The 20,629-nt window shown below is 33.6% G+C and overlaps 3 protein-coding genes across 3 annotated transcripts; all 3 read left to right on the top strand.

Moving 5' to 3' along the window:
- Positions 1-8,735: 8,735 nt before the first annotated feature.
- LOC140013068 (ankyrin repeat-containing protein BDA1-like) lies at positions 8,736-10,924 on the top strand. The gene is made up of 2 exons (XM_072062097.1): positions 8,736-9,459; positions 9,815-10,924. Exons 1-2 carry the CDS (start codon positions 8,833-8,835, stop codon positions 10,694-10,696), a joined length of 1,509 nt encoding a protein of 502 aa, XP_071918198.1. The 5' UTR covers positions 8,736-8,832; the 3' UTR covers positions 10,697-10,924.
- Positions 10,925-12,601: 1,677 nt separating this feature from the next.
- LOC113706180 (ankyrin repeat-containing protein BDA1-like) lies at positions 12,602-14,666 on the top strand. Its single transcript, XM_072061156.1, has 2 exons — positions 12,602-13,245; positions 13,806-14,666. The coding sequence occupies exons 1-2, from the start codon at positions 12,640-12,642 to the stop codon at positions 14,664-14,666; spliced, it is 1,467 nt and encodes a 488-aa protein (XP_071917257.1). The 5' UTR covers positions 12,602-12,639.
- Positions 14,667-17,398: 2,732 nt separating this feature from the next.
- Positions 17,399-20,281, top strand: LOC140012955 (light-harvesting complex-like protein 3 isotype 2, chloroplastic). The gene is made up of 3 exons (XM_072061665.1): positions 17,399-17,986; positions 19,616-19,753; positions 19,866-20,281. Exons 1-3 carry the CDS (start codon positions 17,593-17,595, stop codon positions 20,114-20,116), a joined length of 783 nt encoding a protein of 260 aa, XP_071917766.1. The 5' UTR covers positions 17,399-17,592; the 3' UTR covers positions 20,117-20,281.
- Positions 20,282-20,629: the final 348 nt, after the last annotated feature.

Below are 20,629 nucleotides of genomic sequence, written 5' to 3'. Positions count from 1 at the left end.
AATGACACCTATGACATAGTTGAATCCTATGCAGCAAGGGATTAGGGACTTGCACAAGTTGAATTCTATCCAATCCAGATTGATTTGTGTAATTTTTATTACATTTGGGGTCCGTTTGTTTCGGATGAAAATGTTTTCCAGGAAAATATTTTCCTAATTTTCCGTGTTTGGTTGCACAAAAGTTACTGAAAACATTTTCCTATGTAAAATATTTTCACTCATCTTATGGAAAACAACTTCCCTTCCAAACTTACTGAAGTTGTTTTCCGAAATGCATGCATCCCGCCTGTAGTATGTTCCAAACTTACTGAAAACATCTTGTAGTATGTTCTTTTTTTTTTTTAGTGTAAACAGGAGGACTCGAATCCAAGACCCCTTCCTTACACTCCCTCCCCGTACCACCCAACCCAACCCAACCCTCCCCCTAGTATATTCAAAATAAAAAAAAAACCTCATCCTGCTCATCTTATGCTAGTAATTAATTATGTATAATAAGGACATTCTTTTCTAGAGAAACTTTCAGCAGTACTGAGAGTGCAAGATATATGTCACAATAAGCATTGCATGTGATTGATATTTGACACTAAATGGCCAGCAATTTGTTTATTGCTTAAGGAGATATTTTTTTATTCATATATACATTTCTCCAAGATTTTTTAAAGTTAAACAATGAGATAAATTTTCTTATTTTACATGGGAAGAAGTATGTAGTTATAATGTGTAGAAAGTAAAGATATAGATAAAAGTGAAAATATTTCAAAAGTTAAACAAACACCAGAAAAATGAAGTAAAAATATATTTTCAATAAACTAACCAAACACCTGAAAATGATGAAAGGGAAATGATTTTCATGGAAAATTACTTCCACGGAAAATATTTTCCCAAGGAAAACATTTTACTTCCAACCAAACAGACCCTTGGTGTAAAATTATACATTTATTGTGTAATCACTAATTTAGTTATAAGAGTTGACAAATCCAAGTTTTCATTCAAAGTTGTCCAAGTTACAAAAACTCAACTTGTGAGGGCATGATCCATGGACCATGAGTTATGACTTTGACAAAGTAATTTTATTCGGCCAACCTTTTACAGCTTTATTATTGTCTTTATCCCTTCCACAAGCAAGTTTAATATTCTATTAGGAAATAGTTACTAGCAATAGTTGTGGAACACTATTTATTTCCTATACTTTGCTGCTTTTTCTAAACTATACTACTGATCTATCATACTTAAATTTGGCTAAGCAACATCTGTAGAAGCCCCAAGTAGTTAGCAAGAGAGAAATAATTCATGGAGGAAGCTCTTAAGGCTGCCAGTGGAGAGGGAAACATTGATGCCTTGTATAAGCTGATTGAGAAGGATCCTGAAATTTTGGACAGCATCAACAAAGTCCAATTTGTTCACACTGCTTTGCACGAAGCTGCAAAAGCAGGCCAAGTCGATTTGCCATTGAACTAATGACATTGATGCCATCATTTGGCAGGAAGCTGAACCTTCAAGGCTTGGTTCGCCATCGCGGGTCTGGTCACATTGCGATCGTGGTTGTTCCACATCCGTCACGGTATATCGATCATATATCAGGTGATACGTACGTTATACCATATAAAATTTTCAAAAAACCTAGCAAAATTATTAAAAAAAATAGAAAATAACGTAACAAGCACAATTATCAAATTAGATTTGATGAATATCCATATTATCATATATATACAAACTAATATTGAGACAAAATGATGCTAGTGTAGCCATGGCCTCGTAGCATTAAAAGTAATAATTATAGTAGCAAAAGCACCTTGTACCCCAATTATCGTTAACAAATTAGCATTAAATAAAACACCAAATGTAGAGTTTAAGATGAATCTAGTTAGCAAGGATGAAATTGATAGGAGGAAAAAGTGATCATAAAAAATATACCTACGTTGTAATATAGTTTAAGGAACTTTTGGGGCAGATTCCTAATTTTAAAAAGATTGAGGAGCAACTTATAACTCTTTTTCTTTTCTTTTCTTCTTCCTCAACGTCACTCCTCAAACTACTACCATTGTTGTTGTTTCTATTTATTTCCTCCATAACCATTGCCAACCACCACAAAGGCCGGTGGTCTCTTCCCTTTTTATTCTTTTTTTACCCTCTCTCTTTTACATACGCCCACATTAACTCTCACAATAGAACTACTCTTCTCTCATTTCTTCATCTCCCTGTTAGCTGCAGCTTTTGTCCCTCTACAGCCAAAAATTTTTTTGGTTCCGTTTTCAATACAACTCAATCTGACTCGCCGATTTCTCAACGATACATAGCAAAACCGTCACAACTCGAATGATATCGGCCGAGTTATTACGAGTCATCTCGGATATAGTTAAATGTGCGATTCAGGGATTGGTATTGTATTGATCCCATTGTTCCAGTTATGTACCGGCTTCATGTGGCAATTATAGATGAAGCAGAAGAACCTGAAGAGAGGAGGAGAAGGAAAAATGAAACTGCACTAGCCTTAATAAAATTAGACGCTGAGCTCATACGAGTAAAAGGGAGGGAAAGGATGACTCCTCTGCATCATGCAGTAAAAGAAAATAATTTGGAACTTTTAGCTGAATTCCTGTGTGTTTGCCCAAATGCAATTGATGATTTGACGAATAAGTTCCAATTGCTGTAAAAGAGAGAAAGCTCGAGGCACTTGACGTCCTTCTGGGATGGCTGTTGAGAAGGAACAGGGAGGATGTGTTCGGTTTCAAGGATGAGCACAGAAATACTGCATTGTATATTGCAGTTGAAACTGAACAGGCTGAGGTATTCTTCTTGTTTCTTCCTTTATCGATTATCTAACTATTTAGCTCTTACTATCTCTTTCTTGCCCATATATATAGGTTCACCACATCACAATGATATAAATCGAATAGCATTGAATGTCATTTCATTAGATAAAATTATAGGATACGAAAGGATTTTAAAAATAGGTAATAGAATATATGGGTATGGTAGGCTAGTTAAATGCAGACAACCTTACTATCTACATCAGGCATTTTTTGTGCACACAGGTTAGGGACTCTTGGCAGGCAAGGCTGCGGTTTTGTTACGGTCATGCCATGTTGCATTTTGTACATAATCTCATGTATACTCGAATAATCTCATGTTGCATTTTGAATGTGGCCTATGCTTTGTGTTACAAATGTCTTGCTCTTAAGTTTTTCTTGTAAATTTCCATTGCTTGTAGATTGATAGGCTTTGAAGCTAGAGCTTTTAATGAGTTAAATTGAGCCGAATATTTAGTGTTTAGACTCTATTTGTATATTATGTGACTAAGGTTCGAATTTGACTTGAATATTAGACGAATTTCAAGTGTTATTCGAATTCGATTTATTTATTTGTATAAATATGTGAATTCGAGTTTGAAATGAGTTTAAAATGACCTCAACCTCAAACTCAAGCTTGAATTTGAGTTTGGAGATGACTTAATTATAATTTTTAATAAATAATACTCCCTTGTCCTATTAAAAGTGTTGTACTTTCCTTTTTCCTTTTTTATTTGTTTCAAAATGATTGTCACTTACCAAAATTGGCAATGAAAACTTTCACACATTTCTGTTCCATACCCTTTAATGTGACCACTCTTTTTAATCTTTTAGGGGGCTCAATTATGCACTTACCAAGTACAAACACTGCACTTAATAGTGCATGACTCCCACATGAAATGCAAATAACAATCGTACATGACACTTTCCTCTAAAGTAGTTTGGAGACATTTCATTCTTTTGGGTCCCACATGTCTTATCACAATTAGTGACTTTTTTATCATTCAACCACATATGAAAGTTAAGTAGCGTATTACCGGAACTTAAATCCGAATCATTTAAAAGTTTGCACTATTGATAATAATTGCAAGTCCCGAAATGCAAAGTACTTTCTAGGACGGAAGGAGTAGTACATTATTTAGAATAAGCTTAATTGTATTTCTTGGTTTAAAGAAAATAAATAATACTACTATATATTTTATGTATAATTACCTTTTTAGTAAAATATAATATATATATTTACTAATATTAAATGTATTTATATTTTTATAATTATATATGTGTTCACGAACTATTCAAATAACTCGCAAACAGGTTTATATTCAACTCAATTATTAAATGAGTCTAATTTATGTTTGCATTCCATTTGTTTATTAAACAATCGATTTTTTTTTTTTAAATTCGAACTAGTCGAATATGAACATGTTGTGAATAGTTGTATTTGTTGAAACCTCTAATTGAAGCCATGTACATTTCTAACGTTGCGAGCTTGCCTTAAATTCTCTTCCCCAACCCATGTAGTTGCTCAAATTTAAGGGTTGTAAGTAATGATAATATTTTCAAACAAATGACATTTTACGACAAAAGTCCTCAATAAGAAACTCATGAAATTGTGGTAAAAATAAAAATGTATCCAAATGGCATGAAGATACATAAAGTACACTTTCTCTTAATCTGATTTAACCATTCGATCCTGCTGTTCCAAGATTCGTATGTATTATTTAACTGTGTTCCACTCAAAGTCAATTACTCGACTTTTGTCGGTTTAAAGTATATGTTCCGAACAAGCCATAAAGGTAACTAACCACTGCATCTGGTAAATTGTTCATTACTAAACCAGTTTTAGAGAAGGACAATGCTTTAGTAACTATAGTTATGGTAATGAAACAGTTTTTACCTAATATAACAGGTTGTTGCACTTTTAGCAACTATTTGATTACTTGTTGGACTTATCCACCTAAATAGAATAACACCTAAAAAAATGGAAGTAAATTTTCCATCTAAAATAGTAAGTTAACCTTAATAGATTAGTAATTTTCATACCTCAAAAGGTAAATTGAAATAAATATTAAACTTAATTTTTAAATATATAAATTACTACTTTATATCGCAAACTTACTTTTTAGAGAGTAGGTTTAGTTCAAGTAACAGTAAGTTTTTATACATAAATAGTAATTCTTATTAATAACATCATAAAGTTGATTAATGATCAAAACTTACTGATTTTTGGAATACATGTACAATTTTACATAAACTTATCTCAAACTAGTATTAGGAAGTTTATTTGAAATAATGATAAGATGTTTTATTACTGATTAAAAATTAGTATCTTAGTTAGTAAGTACTCGTAATATACCTGTATAATAAAGGATTATAGGTATAATATAAATTTTTTTTGTATTTATATATTTTAAAATACTATGAAAAGTAGTTTCACTTTTCAGATAATCTTGTAAAATATGTAATAAAATTTTGTCATATTATAAGTTTTTAAGTATTTTCAATTTTTGAAAATTTTGAAAGTTTGGATAATAATAACAACAAATCTTTCTAGTTATGTATAGAATATCACTTGTTTATATATCACAATTTTTATAATTTAACACCTATGAATACAATTAAGATGATAAAGTGCTAATAAATTTACATCTGGGACACAAGAATTAATAAGAGTTAAAGCCTAAACAAAATGAGAAATAGTATAACAATAAAAATGACAAAATTAGTATAACAGTTAATAAGAAAATCAGTATAATCTGGACTTTTTTTCTTGGGAGATTGTTAATAAAAATAAGATCTGACAATTAAATGAAGATCACTTGCACATATTATCTATTGTATAATTTAAATTAAATTCAGTTCACGTATAAAACGGTCTTAAAATAATTAGCGCACTATGATACGATGTTATTTTAATAACAAAATTTTTTTACTGAAAGTCTCAAATATCCATGGTATACTTATGAGGGATGTTTTACCATATTTGTATCTAATTGTAAGCACAAATTTCGTTGCCGAAAATAAAAGACATGAAAACTTGCACAAATATCAAATTTATTAAATCAAATAATAAGAGAGTTACAATCTCTAAAAATTCTTGAATCAAAGAAATTAATCCCCTAATTCTTCTCTTCAAAAGCACTCCTAATTAAAGCATAAAAAAATCAAGTTTTTTTTTAACTTTTTAATGTAGTAGTTATGTTTATTAAAAAATTAGTAAACCACTCCTACAATGCATTGCTTCTCCTAAAAGTACTAATATTTTGTAAATAAATTTGAAATAATTTTGTAAAAGATTTTGCGCATTTTCACTAATATAATCAACAGAATTTTGCATCTTTAAAATATAAATAGAAAGAAAGGAAAATGGTATGAGTATAAAGGTGACCAAATGTAATATCAATATCACATCATGTGTTTAGATATGATTTGTTAAGTAATCAGTAATTTAGTCCTGGTCAATATATGATGCATATTGATTTCTTGTAAATAAAAATATAATTTAGCAATTATGCATTAACAGAATTCGTAGTTTTAATGCAATCAATTGAGCACCTATTTCCTTTTTTTAAGTATCTATTATTTATTTTATTACTTAGGTTATATATTTACATGTAAAATAATAACAATAGCATGCCAATCCTCGGACCAACAGGACTTCAATTATTGTTAACTAAACTAATTTTACATTGATAAAAATTAGTCTAGAAAATGAAATGTTAATGGCAACAATTGGTAAAGAATAGCAATCTTTTAATTTTGGGAAAATAAAAAATAAGTTCCCAAAATATTTCACTTTTATTTTAAAAAAAAATCTCAACTTGTTAATTAAATTCAAAATGATTTTATTATAAAAAATATTCTACCTCAAATTAACAGCAATGATTAGACATGAGATACAAATATGGGAAAAAAAGAGATAAAAATATGGTAAAATATCTCTCATACATATGTCATAGATATTGGAGACTTTTGGCAAAAAAAATTTTTGTTGTTAAAATAATATGGTATTGTAGTGTACTAATTATTTTAGGATCATTTTGTACATGAACTAAATTTAATTTAAATTATACAATAGATTATATATGCATGTGATTTTTGTTTAGTGCTTGGATCTTATATTCGTGAACAATCCCCAGAGAAAAAAAATTCCAGATTATATTAATTTTGTTATACTATTTCTGTTATTTCTATTGTTGTATTAATTGTTACACTATTTCTCTCATTTTGTTAGGTCGATATTAATACAAGTTTAATTCTTATTATTTCTTGTGTCCCAGGCAATAAATATATTAAAACTTTATCATCTTATTATATTAATAGGTTTTAAATTATAGAAATTACATAGATAAGCGATATTCCATACATAACTAGGAAGATGTGTTGTTATTATTATCCACACTTTTAAACTTTTCAAAAATTATTCAAAATTATAATACAAAAATTTTTTATTATTTTATAAGGTTATGTGGAAGGTCAAAATATTTTCCATAGAATTTTAAAATATATAAATACAAAAAATTTTTAAATTATACATATAATCATGTATTATACAAGTATATTATGAGTACCTACTAACTAAGGTACTCAGTTTTAATCATTAATAAAATATTTTATTGTTATTTCAAATAAACTTCCTAGTATTGGTTTGGTATAAGTTTTTTAAGCAAAATAGTACATTTGTGCCATAAATTAGTAAGTTTTGGTCATTAATCAAATTTACTATGTTATAAGTAAGAATTACTATTTATGTATAAAAACTTACTATTACTTGAACTAAACTTACTCTCTCAAAAGTATGTTTGGGATATAAAATAGTAATTTATCTCTTTAAAAAGTAAGTTTCATATTTATTCCAATTTACTTTTTGAGACACAAAAGTTACTAATTATTACGGTTAACTTCCTATTTTAGATGAGAAACTTACATTCTTATTTTTAGGCATTATCCTACTTAGGTGGATTGGTCCAACAGGTAATCAAATGATCACTAAAAATATAATAACATGTTATATTAGGTAAAAACTGTTTAGTTACCATAACGATAGTTACTCGCGAACAGGTTTATATTCAACTCAATTATTAAATGAGTCTAATATTATGTTTGCATTCCATTCGTTTATTAAACAATCGGTTTTTTTTTTTTAATTCGAACTAGTCGAATATGACCATGTTCTGAATAGTTGTATTTCTGAAAGCTCTAATTGAAGCCATGTACATTTCTAACGTTGCGAGCTTGCCTTAAATTCTCTTCCCCAACCCATGTACTTGCTCAAATTTGAGGGTTGTAAGTAATGATAATATTTTCAAACAAATACGACAAAAGTCCTCAATAAGAAACTCATGAAATTGTGTTAAAAATAAAAATGTATTCAAATGGCATGAAGATACATAAAGTTTCTCTTAATCTGCTTCAACTATTCGATCCTGCTGTTCCAAGATTCGTATATATTATTTAACTGTGTTCCACTCAAAGTCAATTACTGACTTTTGTCTGTACAAAGTATATGTTCCGAACAAGCCGTGAAGGTAACTAAACCACTCCATCTGGTAAATTGCTCATTAGTAAACCAGTTTTAGAGAAAATTATGCCTCATGTAGTTTATCTTGAACAATATAATTAGCATTGCGAGCAACGTTTTGACATATCAGAATTGCTCAGAGCTGCTAAAAAAGAAATGGCAATTTGCATGGCATGACAGGAGCAGTAACAATGAAAACCAAAACTGTGATAACAGATGACTCTTATGTACAGCGTACAAAACATGCGTGCGCCACAAGTGATTACTTTATTCTATCAATCCGTACCGTCATCTTTATCTATATCACACGCATGTGTAATGTTCTATTATGAACAGGTACTATAAATATACAACTTCTAATCAATGTATAGCGTGTCTCCAAAGAGATATCACCAGTTTTATACGCATACTTTGCTGTTCCTTAATTTGAAACTATCGTACAGCCTAGTCATAATTCCATTTCTGGCCATTCTTTTTCTAGACAAGATATAGAAGCCCATATTTAGAAAGAGTGGAACATTCATGGAGGAAGCTCTTAACGCTGCTCGTAGAGAAGCTCTCAACGCTGCTAGTAGAGAGGGCAATGTTGATGCCTTGTATGATCTGATTCAGCAGGCTCCTGAAATCTTGAGCAGCATCAACGTGGTCGAATATGTTGACACTCCTTTGCACAAAGCTGCAAGAGCTGGGCAAACTGAGTTTGCCATTGAACTGATGACATTGATGCCGTCATTTGCCAAGAAGCTGAACCCTCAAGGGCTAAGCCCTCTTCATCTGGCAGTAATGTCAGAAGCACATGAACCTGAAGAGAGGGCGAGGAAAAATGAAACTGCGACGGCGCTGATAAAGCTAGACGCCGAGCTGGTCCGAGTAAAAGGGAGGGCAAGGATGACTCCTTTGCATTATGTCGTCATAGAAGATAATCTGGAACTTTTGGCTGAGTTCTTGTGTGCTTGTCCGAAATCCATCAATGATTTGACGATTAAGCACCAGTCTGCTGTTCATATTGCTGTACAAGAGCGAAAGTCCGGTGCACTTGATGTCCTCCTGGGATGGCTCTCGAGAAGGAACAAAGAAAGGGTGCTCCGTTTCAAGGACAATGATCGAAATACTGCATTGCATATTGCAGTAGAAACGGAACAGTTGGAGGTATATGTGTTTCTTGTTTATTTCCTATAGCATCCAAGTATGTACAATCGATCATGCAGCAACCACTAAAATTATGTGCCTACCAGAAAACATGTTCATGTATTGTAGTAGCCTCAGAACCCTTTAGTTGAGTGACATTTAGCAATATATGTATACTCAATTCCAACAGTACTGCAATCTAATTTTGAATAGGGTGGGTAGAGACTTCATTTCATTAGGTAAAAGTATTACTGGATGCAAAAGGCTTTGACTATGGGGGACAAAATACATAGCTATGATCATAGGCTGGTATTATCGGCTTCTGTTTATATAACGTTATTAGGCCTAATAGATGAAATTACTTGTCCTTGTACAGGTTGTGAAGAAGTTAAGTTCAAAAGTCAACAGAAATTCACTGAATTCAAAAAGATTGACGGCTTTGGACATCGCAGTGCAAAAGCGAAACGGGAACATAAGAAAGTTCTTGAAACATCGAGGAGGTAGATCTGCAGATTCGCTCCCCAAGAAGGAACCCCTCCACGAGTTTTTGAAATCAAAACAGGGTCCCTTTGAGAAACCAATCGGATACCTAATTCACGTGGACAAGGAAATGTCCCTGGACATGCGCAACGTTATCTTAGTTGTAGCCGTGTTAATTATCACAGCTACTTTCCAGGGAGCACTCCAGCCTCCAGGTGGGTTTTGGCAAGGGAATGGAGAACCGAGTCAAAAAGTCTCGACATTCAACCGATCTGGTAACAGTACCAAATTCCACGTATATAATTTTCGAAAACAACAGCATGTGAAACATGATGTGGTTGGAAAAGTTATCATGAGCCCCAGCGATTTCAGGGACTTTATGGGAGGAAATACTGTGGCTTTCGTTTCTGCAATTCTGGTGGTTTTCTGGGCACTCCCTGCTCGGCCTTATATATATAGTCTTCATATTTCTCTGCTTTTTCTGACCTACGCCTATCTCGCTGCGGTCGGTATCATATCAGACCAGAATTTGCTTACTACGTCCCTCCTCATTGTTATCGGGTTATTCATTTGTGGTGTCCTTGTCTTGAGATTTTACATGCACATTGCCAAGTCAATATTCAATGATGCATGGTGGCTGCCCAAGTTGTATGTACTAGCTACAAACACTTTCTACCAAATTCCTACAAACCCGGTGGCTAGAAGTCTTAATCGATTCGCTAATCGGCTTATGCTGCACCATAAAGTGAGCAGATTAGAAACTGAAGAAATTGACTGAGATGGCAACCTGAGGATATTTGATCGAACCATCATGAGTTCAAGTTAGAAAATTTCCATTCCAGCCAGTGGATGTGTGGGTGGTTTGGTATGTACAACCCTTAATTTGCTTGATGAAATAAGAGGAGATCGAGTGTGATCAGTCTTTTAGTTGATTTGTCATCATTAATGTAACAATGCTAAGAAGTGAAATAAGAAATAGGATTAATATATGGATTGTATTTGCAGACTTGATTTGTATCCTCTCTATCAATAAAGAGTCGGTTACTCTTTTTTTCTTAAAGAATGGTTTCCCAATCACCAATACGTACGGCGTTAACACTCTAAAACAAGATTGAGAATAAAAGAAATTAAGAATGACAGAAAGAAAAAGAAAATTATGAGTTGAGCAAAAGTGCAATTATAACACTCTAAAACGAGTATAGTTTACTATTATTGTTACAACCAGCGTTAATTACACTGTGCCCCCTGTAGTATGAAACCTGTTTCATTTTGGCACCTTGAAAAATTTTATCATCACTTGCCCCCTATAACGAGTGGTCAAAAGGAAATGTTAGTGTAAGTCAAACAAAAAGACTAAAATGACCTCCAATCTTTAGTTGAATATTATGTTACCATTCTGGAGTCAAAGGAAAATATTTATGCTGTATTATTACCTTTCTATTTGAGAAACTAGTAACATATGAGCTAGGTGGGAAAAAAAAAAAAGAACATAGATTTAATTTGTACCACAAAAGAAGAAATACAAATAAAAGAAAAACACTAATGCTTTCATCTAGCTCAATTTTAAGCCTTTGGTCATCACACCGTTGCATCTTTAGTTAAAGACGGTGGTAGTAAAAGTCTCATGTTCATTCGCACCCTTGAATTTTGAAGTAAAATTCATGAATCCGTAAACTCTTAGCTATTTAGCTTGGGGGGCATTTTTTAATCTTACTTTTGAGTGTTATTTTTCCTTTTATATAACAAATTCATTTTTCCTTTTATTCTCTATTCTACTCAAAGTCAATTATTTGGAATTTTAGATCACAAAAAGGCAAATAATGTATTTTGATTTTGGTTTCACATATTATACTTGCTCATAGCTGCTGCTACACAAATGGTTGTTTGCATGATAGGATCAAAACATGAGTCACGACGAATTAAACTTTATTCCTCAAATCTTGCTCCAAAGTATTGTGATTCCCTTGCAAGCCTCTTTAGTAAAGAGATGCAGACGTACCGGACCGGTTAGAAAAGGAATTCGCTGAAATGACAAGCTTATATCATACTCTGCCCCTGCATTCGATAACCTCTAGTTTGTTGTCTCAAGTTTTACACGTTCCGTTTTCTTTTTCACATATGTTATAATAATTTTTTTTATGATGTAATGTATATAATTTAAAAAAGAAGTTGAAAATGATCTATCATTTCCCACACAACAAGAAGGGAGAATTTAAAATATAGTAGTACTAGAATGACATAATTGAATCCTATGCAGCAAGCATAAGGGACTCACACAAGTTGAGTTGTGTCCAATCCAGATTTATTCGCGTGATTTTTATTATATTTGGTGTAAAATTATACATTTATTTTGTAAAATTATACAAATTCAAGTTTATGTTCATGTTGTCCAAGTTCAAAAAATTCTAAAAATTACATGAACGGATTTGATTAGGAAAAAACACAACTTGTGAGGGCATGATCCATGGACCATGAGTTATGGCTTTGACAAAGTAACTTTATTCGGCCAACCTTTTACAGCTTCATTATTGTCTTTATCCCCCCCACAAGCAAGTTTAATATTCTATTACGAACTAGATACTAGCAATAGTTGTGGAACACTACTATTTCTTTCCTATACTTTGCTGCTTTTTCTAAACCATACTACTGATCTATCATACTTAAATTAGGCTAAGCAACATCTATAGAAGCCCGAAGTAGTTAGGAAGAGAGAAATAATTCATGGAGGAAGCTCTCAAGGCTGCCAGTGGAGAGGGAAACATTGATGCCTTGTATAAGCTCATTGAGAAGGATCCTGAGATTTTGGACAGCTTCAACAAAGTCCAATTTGTTCACACTCCTTTGCACGAAGCTGCAAAAGCAGGCCAAGTCGATTTTGCCATTGAACTAATGACATTGATGCCATCATTTGGTAGGAAGCTGAACCCTCAAGGGCTAAGCCCTCTTCATGTGGCAATTATAGATGAAGCAGATGAACCTGAAGAGAGGAGGAGGAGGAAAAATGAAACTGCACTAGCCTTAATAAAATTAGACGCTGAGCTCATCCGAGTAAAAGGGAGGGAAAGGATGACCGCTCTGCATCATGCAGTAAAAGAAAATAATTTGGAACTTTTGGCTGAATTCCTGTGTGTTTGCCCAAATGCAATTGATGATTTGACGAATAAGTTCCAATCTGCAGTCCATATTGCTGTAAAAGAGAGAAAGCTCGAGGCACTTGACGTCCTTCTGGGATGGCTGTTGAGAAGGAACAGGGAAGATGTGCTCGGTTTCAAGGATGAGCACAGAAATACTGCATTGCACATTGCAGTTGAAACTGAACAGGCTGAGGTATTCTTCTTGTTCCTTCCTTCATCGATTATCAAACTATTTAGCTCTTAGTATCTCTTTCTTGCCCATATATATAGGTTCACCACATCACAATGATATAAATCGAATAGCATTGAATGTCATTTCATTAGATAAAATTCTAGGATACGAAAGGATTTTAAAAATAGGTAATGGAATATATGGGTATATGGTAGGCTAGTTAAATGCAGACAACCTTACTATCTACATCAGGCATTTTTTGTGCACACAGGTTAGGGACTCTCGGCAGGCAAGGCTGCGGTTTTGTTACGGTCATGCCATGTTGCATTTTTGTACATAATCTCATGTATAATTTTATTTGTGCACACCAATTCCTTTCATGAGTGCAATCGATCGTGTCTATAAGAGAAATATCAAATTTTAAGCAAAGTACAACTACAACAATTGCACCAGCCAACTGTATGTACCTGTCCCATCCCAGATGCTGTACACCCCTAGTCAATATTCAATGCTTTATAAATGAATCTGGCATAATTTGCTTTCTTGAAGAGAACTGAAATGGTACATCTTTCCTAGCGCAGGTTGTGAAGAAGTTAATTCACAAAGTCAAAACAAATTCGTTGAATTCAAAAAATTTAACAGCTTTGGACATCGCCGTGCAAAAGCAAAACCTTCAGATTAAAGAAATCTTGCAACGCGGTGGAGGCAGATCTGCAGCCCTCATCCCACCAATGGAAGTTCTTCCTCAGTTTTTGAGATCGAGAGAGGGTTTTGCTGAGAGACCACTCAGGCTACTAATTTACATGGAAAAGGAAATGTCCTTCGACATGCGCAATGTTATACTAGTTGTTGCAGTTTTAATTGTCACAGCTGCTTTCCAGGGAATACTCCAGCCTCCTGGTGGATTTTGGCAAGGGAATGCAGAAATCACCAATCAAACAGTCTCTAGAATCAATTCAGCTAATAACAGAGCCAATCTTGACGTATATGATATCCGAAAACAATTCCAGGCGAAACAAGTGGCTGGAAAAGTAGTTATGAGCTACCACAATTTCAATGAGTTCATAGCTGGCAATACCGTGGCTTTCGTTTTTGCAACTATGGTAATTTTCTCGGTGCTCCCAGGTCGGCCTTATATATTAGGTCTTCACATTTCTCTAGTTTTTCTAACCTACAGCTATCTTAATGCAATTCAGATCATAGCAGAGCTGAGTAAGAGTACTAAGTTCTTGATCATTATTTCCTGGTTTGTCATTTCTGTTGCATTTGGAGTGAGGATTTTCCTGTTTATTGCAAAAGCTCTATTCTATGATGCTTGGTGGCTGCCCAGGCTGTCTCTGCTAGCTACAAACTCCCTTTACCAAATCCCCATCAAGGGGGTAGAAAGAATTATCCAGTTTGGTTACCGGCTTAAAATGCAACACAGAGTAAGCAGATTATAAACTGAATAGTTGATCAAATCATCCGGTCATTAGGAGCTCAAGTTAGAGAATCTTCCAATCCACCAGTGTCTCCATGGCAGCCAAAATGTGGCCAATGCATAACATGAATTAGCTTTGTGGAAATGAGAGGAGGAATGTATGATAACTCTGTAATGGATTTGCATTTTGTCCTAAATTTGGAATTACATTTTGGTGTAAACTAGTTTTGCTCAATTGATTTCATATATTTAAATCAATGTTTATCAGAAGGAAGACGTTGAATGTTTAACCGGATTAAGAGAAAGCAATTCCAACTCTTGAAAACGCGAGTTTGTTTATAGTAATTACGCCTTCATGCTTTCGGTGGTAAAGTCGTGAATTGCTAAAATTCTAAACTATCCAACAAATCATGCTTCCTTGTTTCCACTATTAAAGGCCCTGCTGGAACTCTTGTATAAAGAGATTTTTTTTTAAATTTATTTATTTAACCCCTTCCCACCCCAGAATTCTTGTATAAAGTTAATTCTCATGCCATCCTCTTTTTTTTTTTTGGGTAAAAAAAATTTAGGTAATTTTTGCTCCGATTCGAGTATGTGTCAAGGCATATTTCAAAACAAAATGTCCCTTACAAGTAGGACTGCAAACGAATTGAGCCGCTCGCGAGCGGCTCGAGTCAAATTCGAGCTCGAACTCGAGCTCAGAATATTAAGCTCGTTAGCTCGCGAATCGGCTCGCGAGTTTGAGTATATATATATATAAAAATTTTTTTTATTTTTATTTTTATTTAATAATAAAATTACGTATATTATATATTTTTATTTTTTATTTTTTATTTTCATAGTCAAATTACGTATATATCCTTAATATTTTATTATTTATTAAGAAAAAAATATTAGTTTATTTATTTTTTAAAAAATAAAATAATTATCTTTTATTTTTTTCGAGCTCGAGCTCGGCTCGACTTGATTCGAGTCGAGCTCGAGCTTGAAAATTGCCGGCTCGTCGAGCTCGATCTCGAGTTCGAGCTTGGTAAAATTCAATCGAGGCTCGACTCGATTAGTTCAAAACTCGACTCGACTCGGCTCGTTTGTAACCCTACTTACGAGTACTTAAAACTTATTATCAATGTAATCTTCGTATTGACAATGAAAGGAAGTGATTCTTACCAACTAAACTACGCGTGTTGATTCTGACGTCATTTTTGCTCGTTTGTCTTCCTCCTTTAATTGTCTCTATACTTTATGATCGTCTTGTAACAAATTGTCTCTAATTTGTTGCCAACCCCTTGCTCCAAGTCGGGTCCATACAGGCAAGTAGCGTCCAGGATTGTTTGCTTCCTCCTTGCTGGCAGACAAAGAAATTCAAAATCCAATGAAGTCGCAAACTGGAGGACATAAATTATCATACAGTTCTTGGAAAGAAATCATAAATGGCACCTAAAGTTTATGTAGTACTGTTAAATGAACAGAGTTGTTGGGTAGCTTATAAACTTGTTTAGACTCTTTCATGTTCGATAATGGTTGGTTCAAAATTTTATATGGGTCGAGTTAAACAAATATTCTCTGACTTGATAAGTAATCGAACAAATATAAGCTCGTTCGTAAATTTAAACGATCGTTCGCGAATATGGGTTTAATTATCATTTCACTAAATTTAGGGTTCGTACTGTATTCCTAATTCCTATTCCAGGCTTTCCAACCTATGTAAGTCTCAAACATGATATTCCTTAATAGTTAATGCTATAGACAAGCAGATTGAATCAATTTTGTGAGAGAAAGAATCTAGGTTTGAACTTCTAAAACTTGTTCGCGATCAGTTTGTTTATGTTAAATGAGTTGAATTCGAACTAAAATTTTAGTTAATGAACCGAACCTAACATAGATTTGGAGCTCCAATATTATTGAACAACCGTGAGTCTTATTCGAGTATTTTAACCAATAGAGTTCAAATATGAGATACTCGATTCCACTTGACTCATTTACAACTCTAAATTTACGCAAATTTTCATTATGATCCATGAAGTTTAACTTGGATAAAAAAAATAATAAAAATTTTCTTTTTACAGTTCTTGGAAAGAAATCATAAATGGCACCTGAAGTTTATGCAAAATTTCACTATCTTGATAAAGTTTAACTCGGATAAAAGAAAATATTTTTTTTTTGTGCAAATTCGAAACTTTCCATTTACACTCCCTTCTCCCATACCATTCAATTCATCTCTTTCCCCCACAAATAAATAACTTCTTTTATTGCATCATCAAGTTTCTTAGGATCCAAAAACTCCACATAGTGGTTTTCCTTTTGTGCTCTTATCTCAAACATTGGCCATATACTACTCATGTCTAAAAGTATAAAATCTAACTTCTCAGTTTTTTTACCAAGCCAAGAGCCGAGATGTCTTCAAGTCACCAAGTTTCATTTCATAGATAATTGTTTTTATCATGATAATGGTCAATAAAAAGGAAAACAAATGTCGATTTTTTGTGTTAAATCCAATCAGACTTACAAGTAAACCTTATATATTTTATCTGAAATAATACCAGAGTTTTTTTTTATAATGTGATGTAAGTAACATAAAAAGATGATTCAAAATTGCATTTATAATATAAACAAAAAATATATATATATATTTTTACAAATTTTGATAACCAAACAGACCCAGAGTACTACGAGCTATGAGTTCTTTTTTATATGAAAAACTAGTAGTAATAATAAACGTCAATAAGTATATAAAATGGGACTTTAAAGTCTATTATTCTATTGCTACCTAGAATAGGAAAGGAAATACTACTGCTACCAGCTGGTAGCAAAAGCCAAGATATAAAACTCCCAAAATTCTGCGGCTAAGGATATCCCATAGATCACAATGTTCTGAACTCACAACTATCTCCTTTTCCCATTTCCCTCTGCAAAACTTGCTTCCACCGTTCTGTTCATCGTTATTAACAATGTCCATCGCCTTATTCTCATCTCCGCCCGCAACCCACCTTCCATCTCCCTCCTCACCACATTCTACTGCCAAAACCCAATTGGCCCTGAGGCATTTTATCTCTTTGAGACCCAAAAAGCAGCCCCCTTTTTGGGTATTTGCTGAAAATGGAGCTGGTTCAACTTCTACTGCTGCAATTGTAGAGGAGGATAAGCCTGCTGCTGCTGAAGAGAAGGTTTCTGAGGATAAAAAGGAGGAGTCTTTGGGGTCCAATGGGTCGGTGGCAGTGGATGCAACCGCTGCTCCGGCGCCGGTGACTGCTTTTCAAGACCCCAGATGGATTGGTGGGACTTGGGACTTAACCCAATTTCAGAAAGATGGGAAAACTGATTGGGATGCTGTAATTGATGCTGGTGAATTTCTTACCTTAAATGTGTGTTTTTGCAGGCAGGGGTGCTTGGCTGATGATAATTATCAATTGATTTTTCGTATGAGTTTTATAAATGATTCTCTGTCTAACAAATGTTGAATTTGGGAGGTTGTTTCTTGTTGGATGTAGAAAATGTGTTAGTTTTATATAGTAGAAAATAGAACAAATGAATTTAAGAATTGTACTATTAGTTTTTGGATGTTTGCTTTAGTCTGAGTTTATATGATGCATTTTTAGCGGACAGGTCATACAGGCAATTACAGAATTGAATCCGTAGACAAAATATTTGTATTTGGTCTTTTGAATTTTCTGTGATCATCCGAGGAAATAGCTTCACTAATTCAGTTACTATTCTGGTTCATACGATAAATTAAGATGAAGTAATGTGATGTTGTTTTTCAAAGTTATATCCTGCCAAAGTGCGTGTAGAGAAGATGACAATTTTGTGAAGTATACTAACAAAAGTATCATTCTTTGCAATTTTATCCTGAAAATATTCTGGTGCATTTATGATAATTATGATGTATGTTTTATAACTTAATACAGTGGAAATCTCCATGTATATTACGTGGTATAGAAAGAGAACAGAGCAACAAGGGGGAATGAGGTAAAATGACCAAAGTTTTCTAGGGGGAATGAGGTAAAGGACCATTGTTTTCACTGCATCTTGCCTAGTTTTTGAAGATTTAAAGTGGTAAAACTTTGAAGCTCAAGATGTCAGGATTTCTTCCTCTTGCATTCTTTTTGTTTGCTATTGGATAATGAGAAAGACTACCTTTCAAAAAAAAATATTCATGGTTTGAGTGCAATCTCGCTTGGTGCTGGTATTATGATTGCCATTTTTCAATCCATTCTGTCTTGAGAAATTTTATATACTTATGGATGCCCTATGAGAAATAAGCTTGGATGAGGAAAAAGAAATTGATCTGTGAGAAGAAGATATGATCTCCTATGTGCAAATGCATTAACATGCTTTTAACAAATTTTAATTATTAGCAGGTAACCATGGAAGTGACAAATATTTGAAAGATAGCTTGTATAATGCTTTAGTGGGCTATTCTAAAGTGCCGCACTTTTTTCTCATATCAAGTTACAAATGCACTTTCTTAAGAGCACAAGGAAAATCATCGAATCTGCCAACCAAATGAACCCTGGTACTGTGGGCAATGCTTTTTTTTTTTTTTTTTCTTTGAGTCTACATTTGGCGAATTCTTTGCAGTGTTTGACTATTTGGATGTTTTACAAGATCATCATAAATAATTCTAACCAGCTTTTGTATACAGTACTGTCTTTGCAAGAAAAAGAAACAAAGTTTGGACGTGTTTTCCACTTTAAAGTCATGCTTTTGATTTACCTGGTTACAGGTTGCAAATCAAATGTTTTTATTTAACTTCTTTTTTCCTATACAAGTTAATCTACTTTTTCAACCGCAAGAGGTCCATGATATATGTGTGAGCTGTTGACATTTCACTTTATTTGGTGTATCCTCCAACCAACTTTTGCTCCATGTAGTCTCAAAGGGAAGGAAATATTTTCCTACTTTTATGGTAGCACCTGCTGGGGTTCTTTTGCTCCGTGTTCTTCTTCAAATTGTTTTACTAATCTTCTGCAGAGGCTAGGAGAAGAAAATGGCTACAAGATAACCCAGAATCATCAAACAATGATAACCCTATAGTTTTTGATACTTCCATTATTCCGTGGTGGGCATGGATTAAGCGGTACCATCTTCCTGAAGCTGAACTGCTTAACGGTGATTAGTCTCCATTGTACACCTATCTTCTGAGTTTTGATAATTACACAGAAATCAAAGCATACTAGTTGACTGTACTTATAACTGATGGTGCTGTACAAAATTCTTGCAGGTCGTGCGGCAATGATTGGTTTCATTATGGCTTACCTGGTGGATAGTTTAACAGGGGTAGGACTTGTCGACCAAATGGGCAATTTCTTCTGCAAAACATTGTTATTTGTAGCTGTAGTTGGTGTTCTTGTGATCCGAAAGAATGAGGACATAGAAACAGTTAAAAGGCTACTGGAAGAATCAACATTCTATGACAAGCAATGGCAAGCAACTTGGCAAGATGAGACCTCAAGCAGTTCTATGAAAGACTAGTTGATGTTTCTGATAGCTTTCTCCTTTTGGCATCGCTTTTGCCCGGCATTTTGCGTCTTTTTGTGCTGATGGAGAACCGAAGTTCTGTTCTCCATTTTGTTGTAGGTAATCTGTAATGTCTAAAAATTGCTATACTTTCCCAATATAAGAACCTTGACATTCTAATTGTGTAACATTTTTATTTTTAGCGAGTTAATCCTTCACTATATCTTGGCTTGAAATGCCTCAAAACCTGTCAGATTGTGACCTCTAATCTTAATCCTAATATGGAGAAGTAAAGAGTGCTTACTCAAATCTGGGATTTACTACCAAATTCAATCACTGCCATTGAATTCCAAAAAAAAAAAAATCCACCCAACCTTTGAATGGCACATTAAAATTCCGCCGGCAATTGTAATAGTCGCTTATCCACTAAGCGGATGCCTAACTTTTCCTGTTTCCTCAATTTTTGACCATGCATTTATCATTTTGTCATGTTGCCAAAGGGTTGTTTAAAAATTTTTAGTTAAATTA

This window comes from Coffea arabica, chromosome 8e (assembly GCF_036785885.1).
Source record: "Coffea arabica cultivar ET-39 chromosome 8e, Coffea Arabica ET-39 HiFi, whole genome shotgun sequence".
NCBI classification, from domain to species: Eukaryota; Viridiplantae; Streptophyta; class Magnoliopsida; order Gentianales; family Rubiaceae; genus Coffea; species Coffea arabica.
The sequence above is the reverse complement of the archived record's forward strand: the minus strand, read 5'-3'. Positions and strand labels throughout refer to the sequence as shown.

Coding starts and splice junctions, on each gene's coding strand:
- LOC140013068 (XM_072062097.1), top strand. CDS start 8,833: ATGGAGGAAGCTCTTAACGCTGCTCGTAGAGAAGCTCTCAACGCTGCT. Junction 9,460..9,814: donor TAGAAACGGAACAGTTGGAG/GTATATGTGTTT, acceptor GTCCTTGTACAG/GTTGTGAAGAAGTTAAGTTC.
- LOC113706180 (XM_072061156.1), top strand. CDS start 12,640: ATGGAGGAAGCTCTCAAGGCTGCCAGTGGAGAGGGAAACATTGATGCC. Junction 13,246..13,805: donor TTGAAACTGAACAGGCTGAG/GTATTCTTCTTG, acceptor TTCCTAGCGCAG/GTTGTGAAGAAGTTAATTCA.
- LOC140012955 (XM_072061665.1), top strand. CDS start 17,593: ATGTCCATCGCCTTATTCTCATCTCCGCCCGCAACCCACCTTCCATCT. Junction 17,987..19,615: donor GGATGCTGTAATTGATGCTG/GTGAATTTCTTA, acceptor AATCTTCTGCAG/AGGCTAGGAGAAGAAAATGG. Junction 19,754..19,865: donor TGAAGCTGAACTGCTTAACG/GTGATTAGTCTC, acceptor AAATTCTTGCAG/GTCGTGCGGCAATGATTGGT.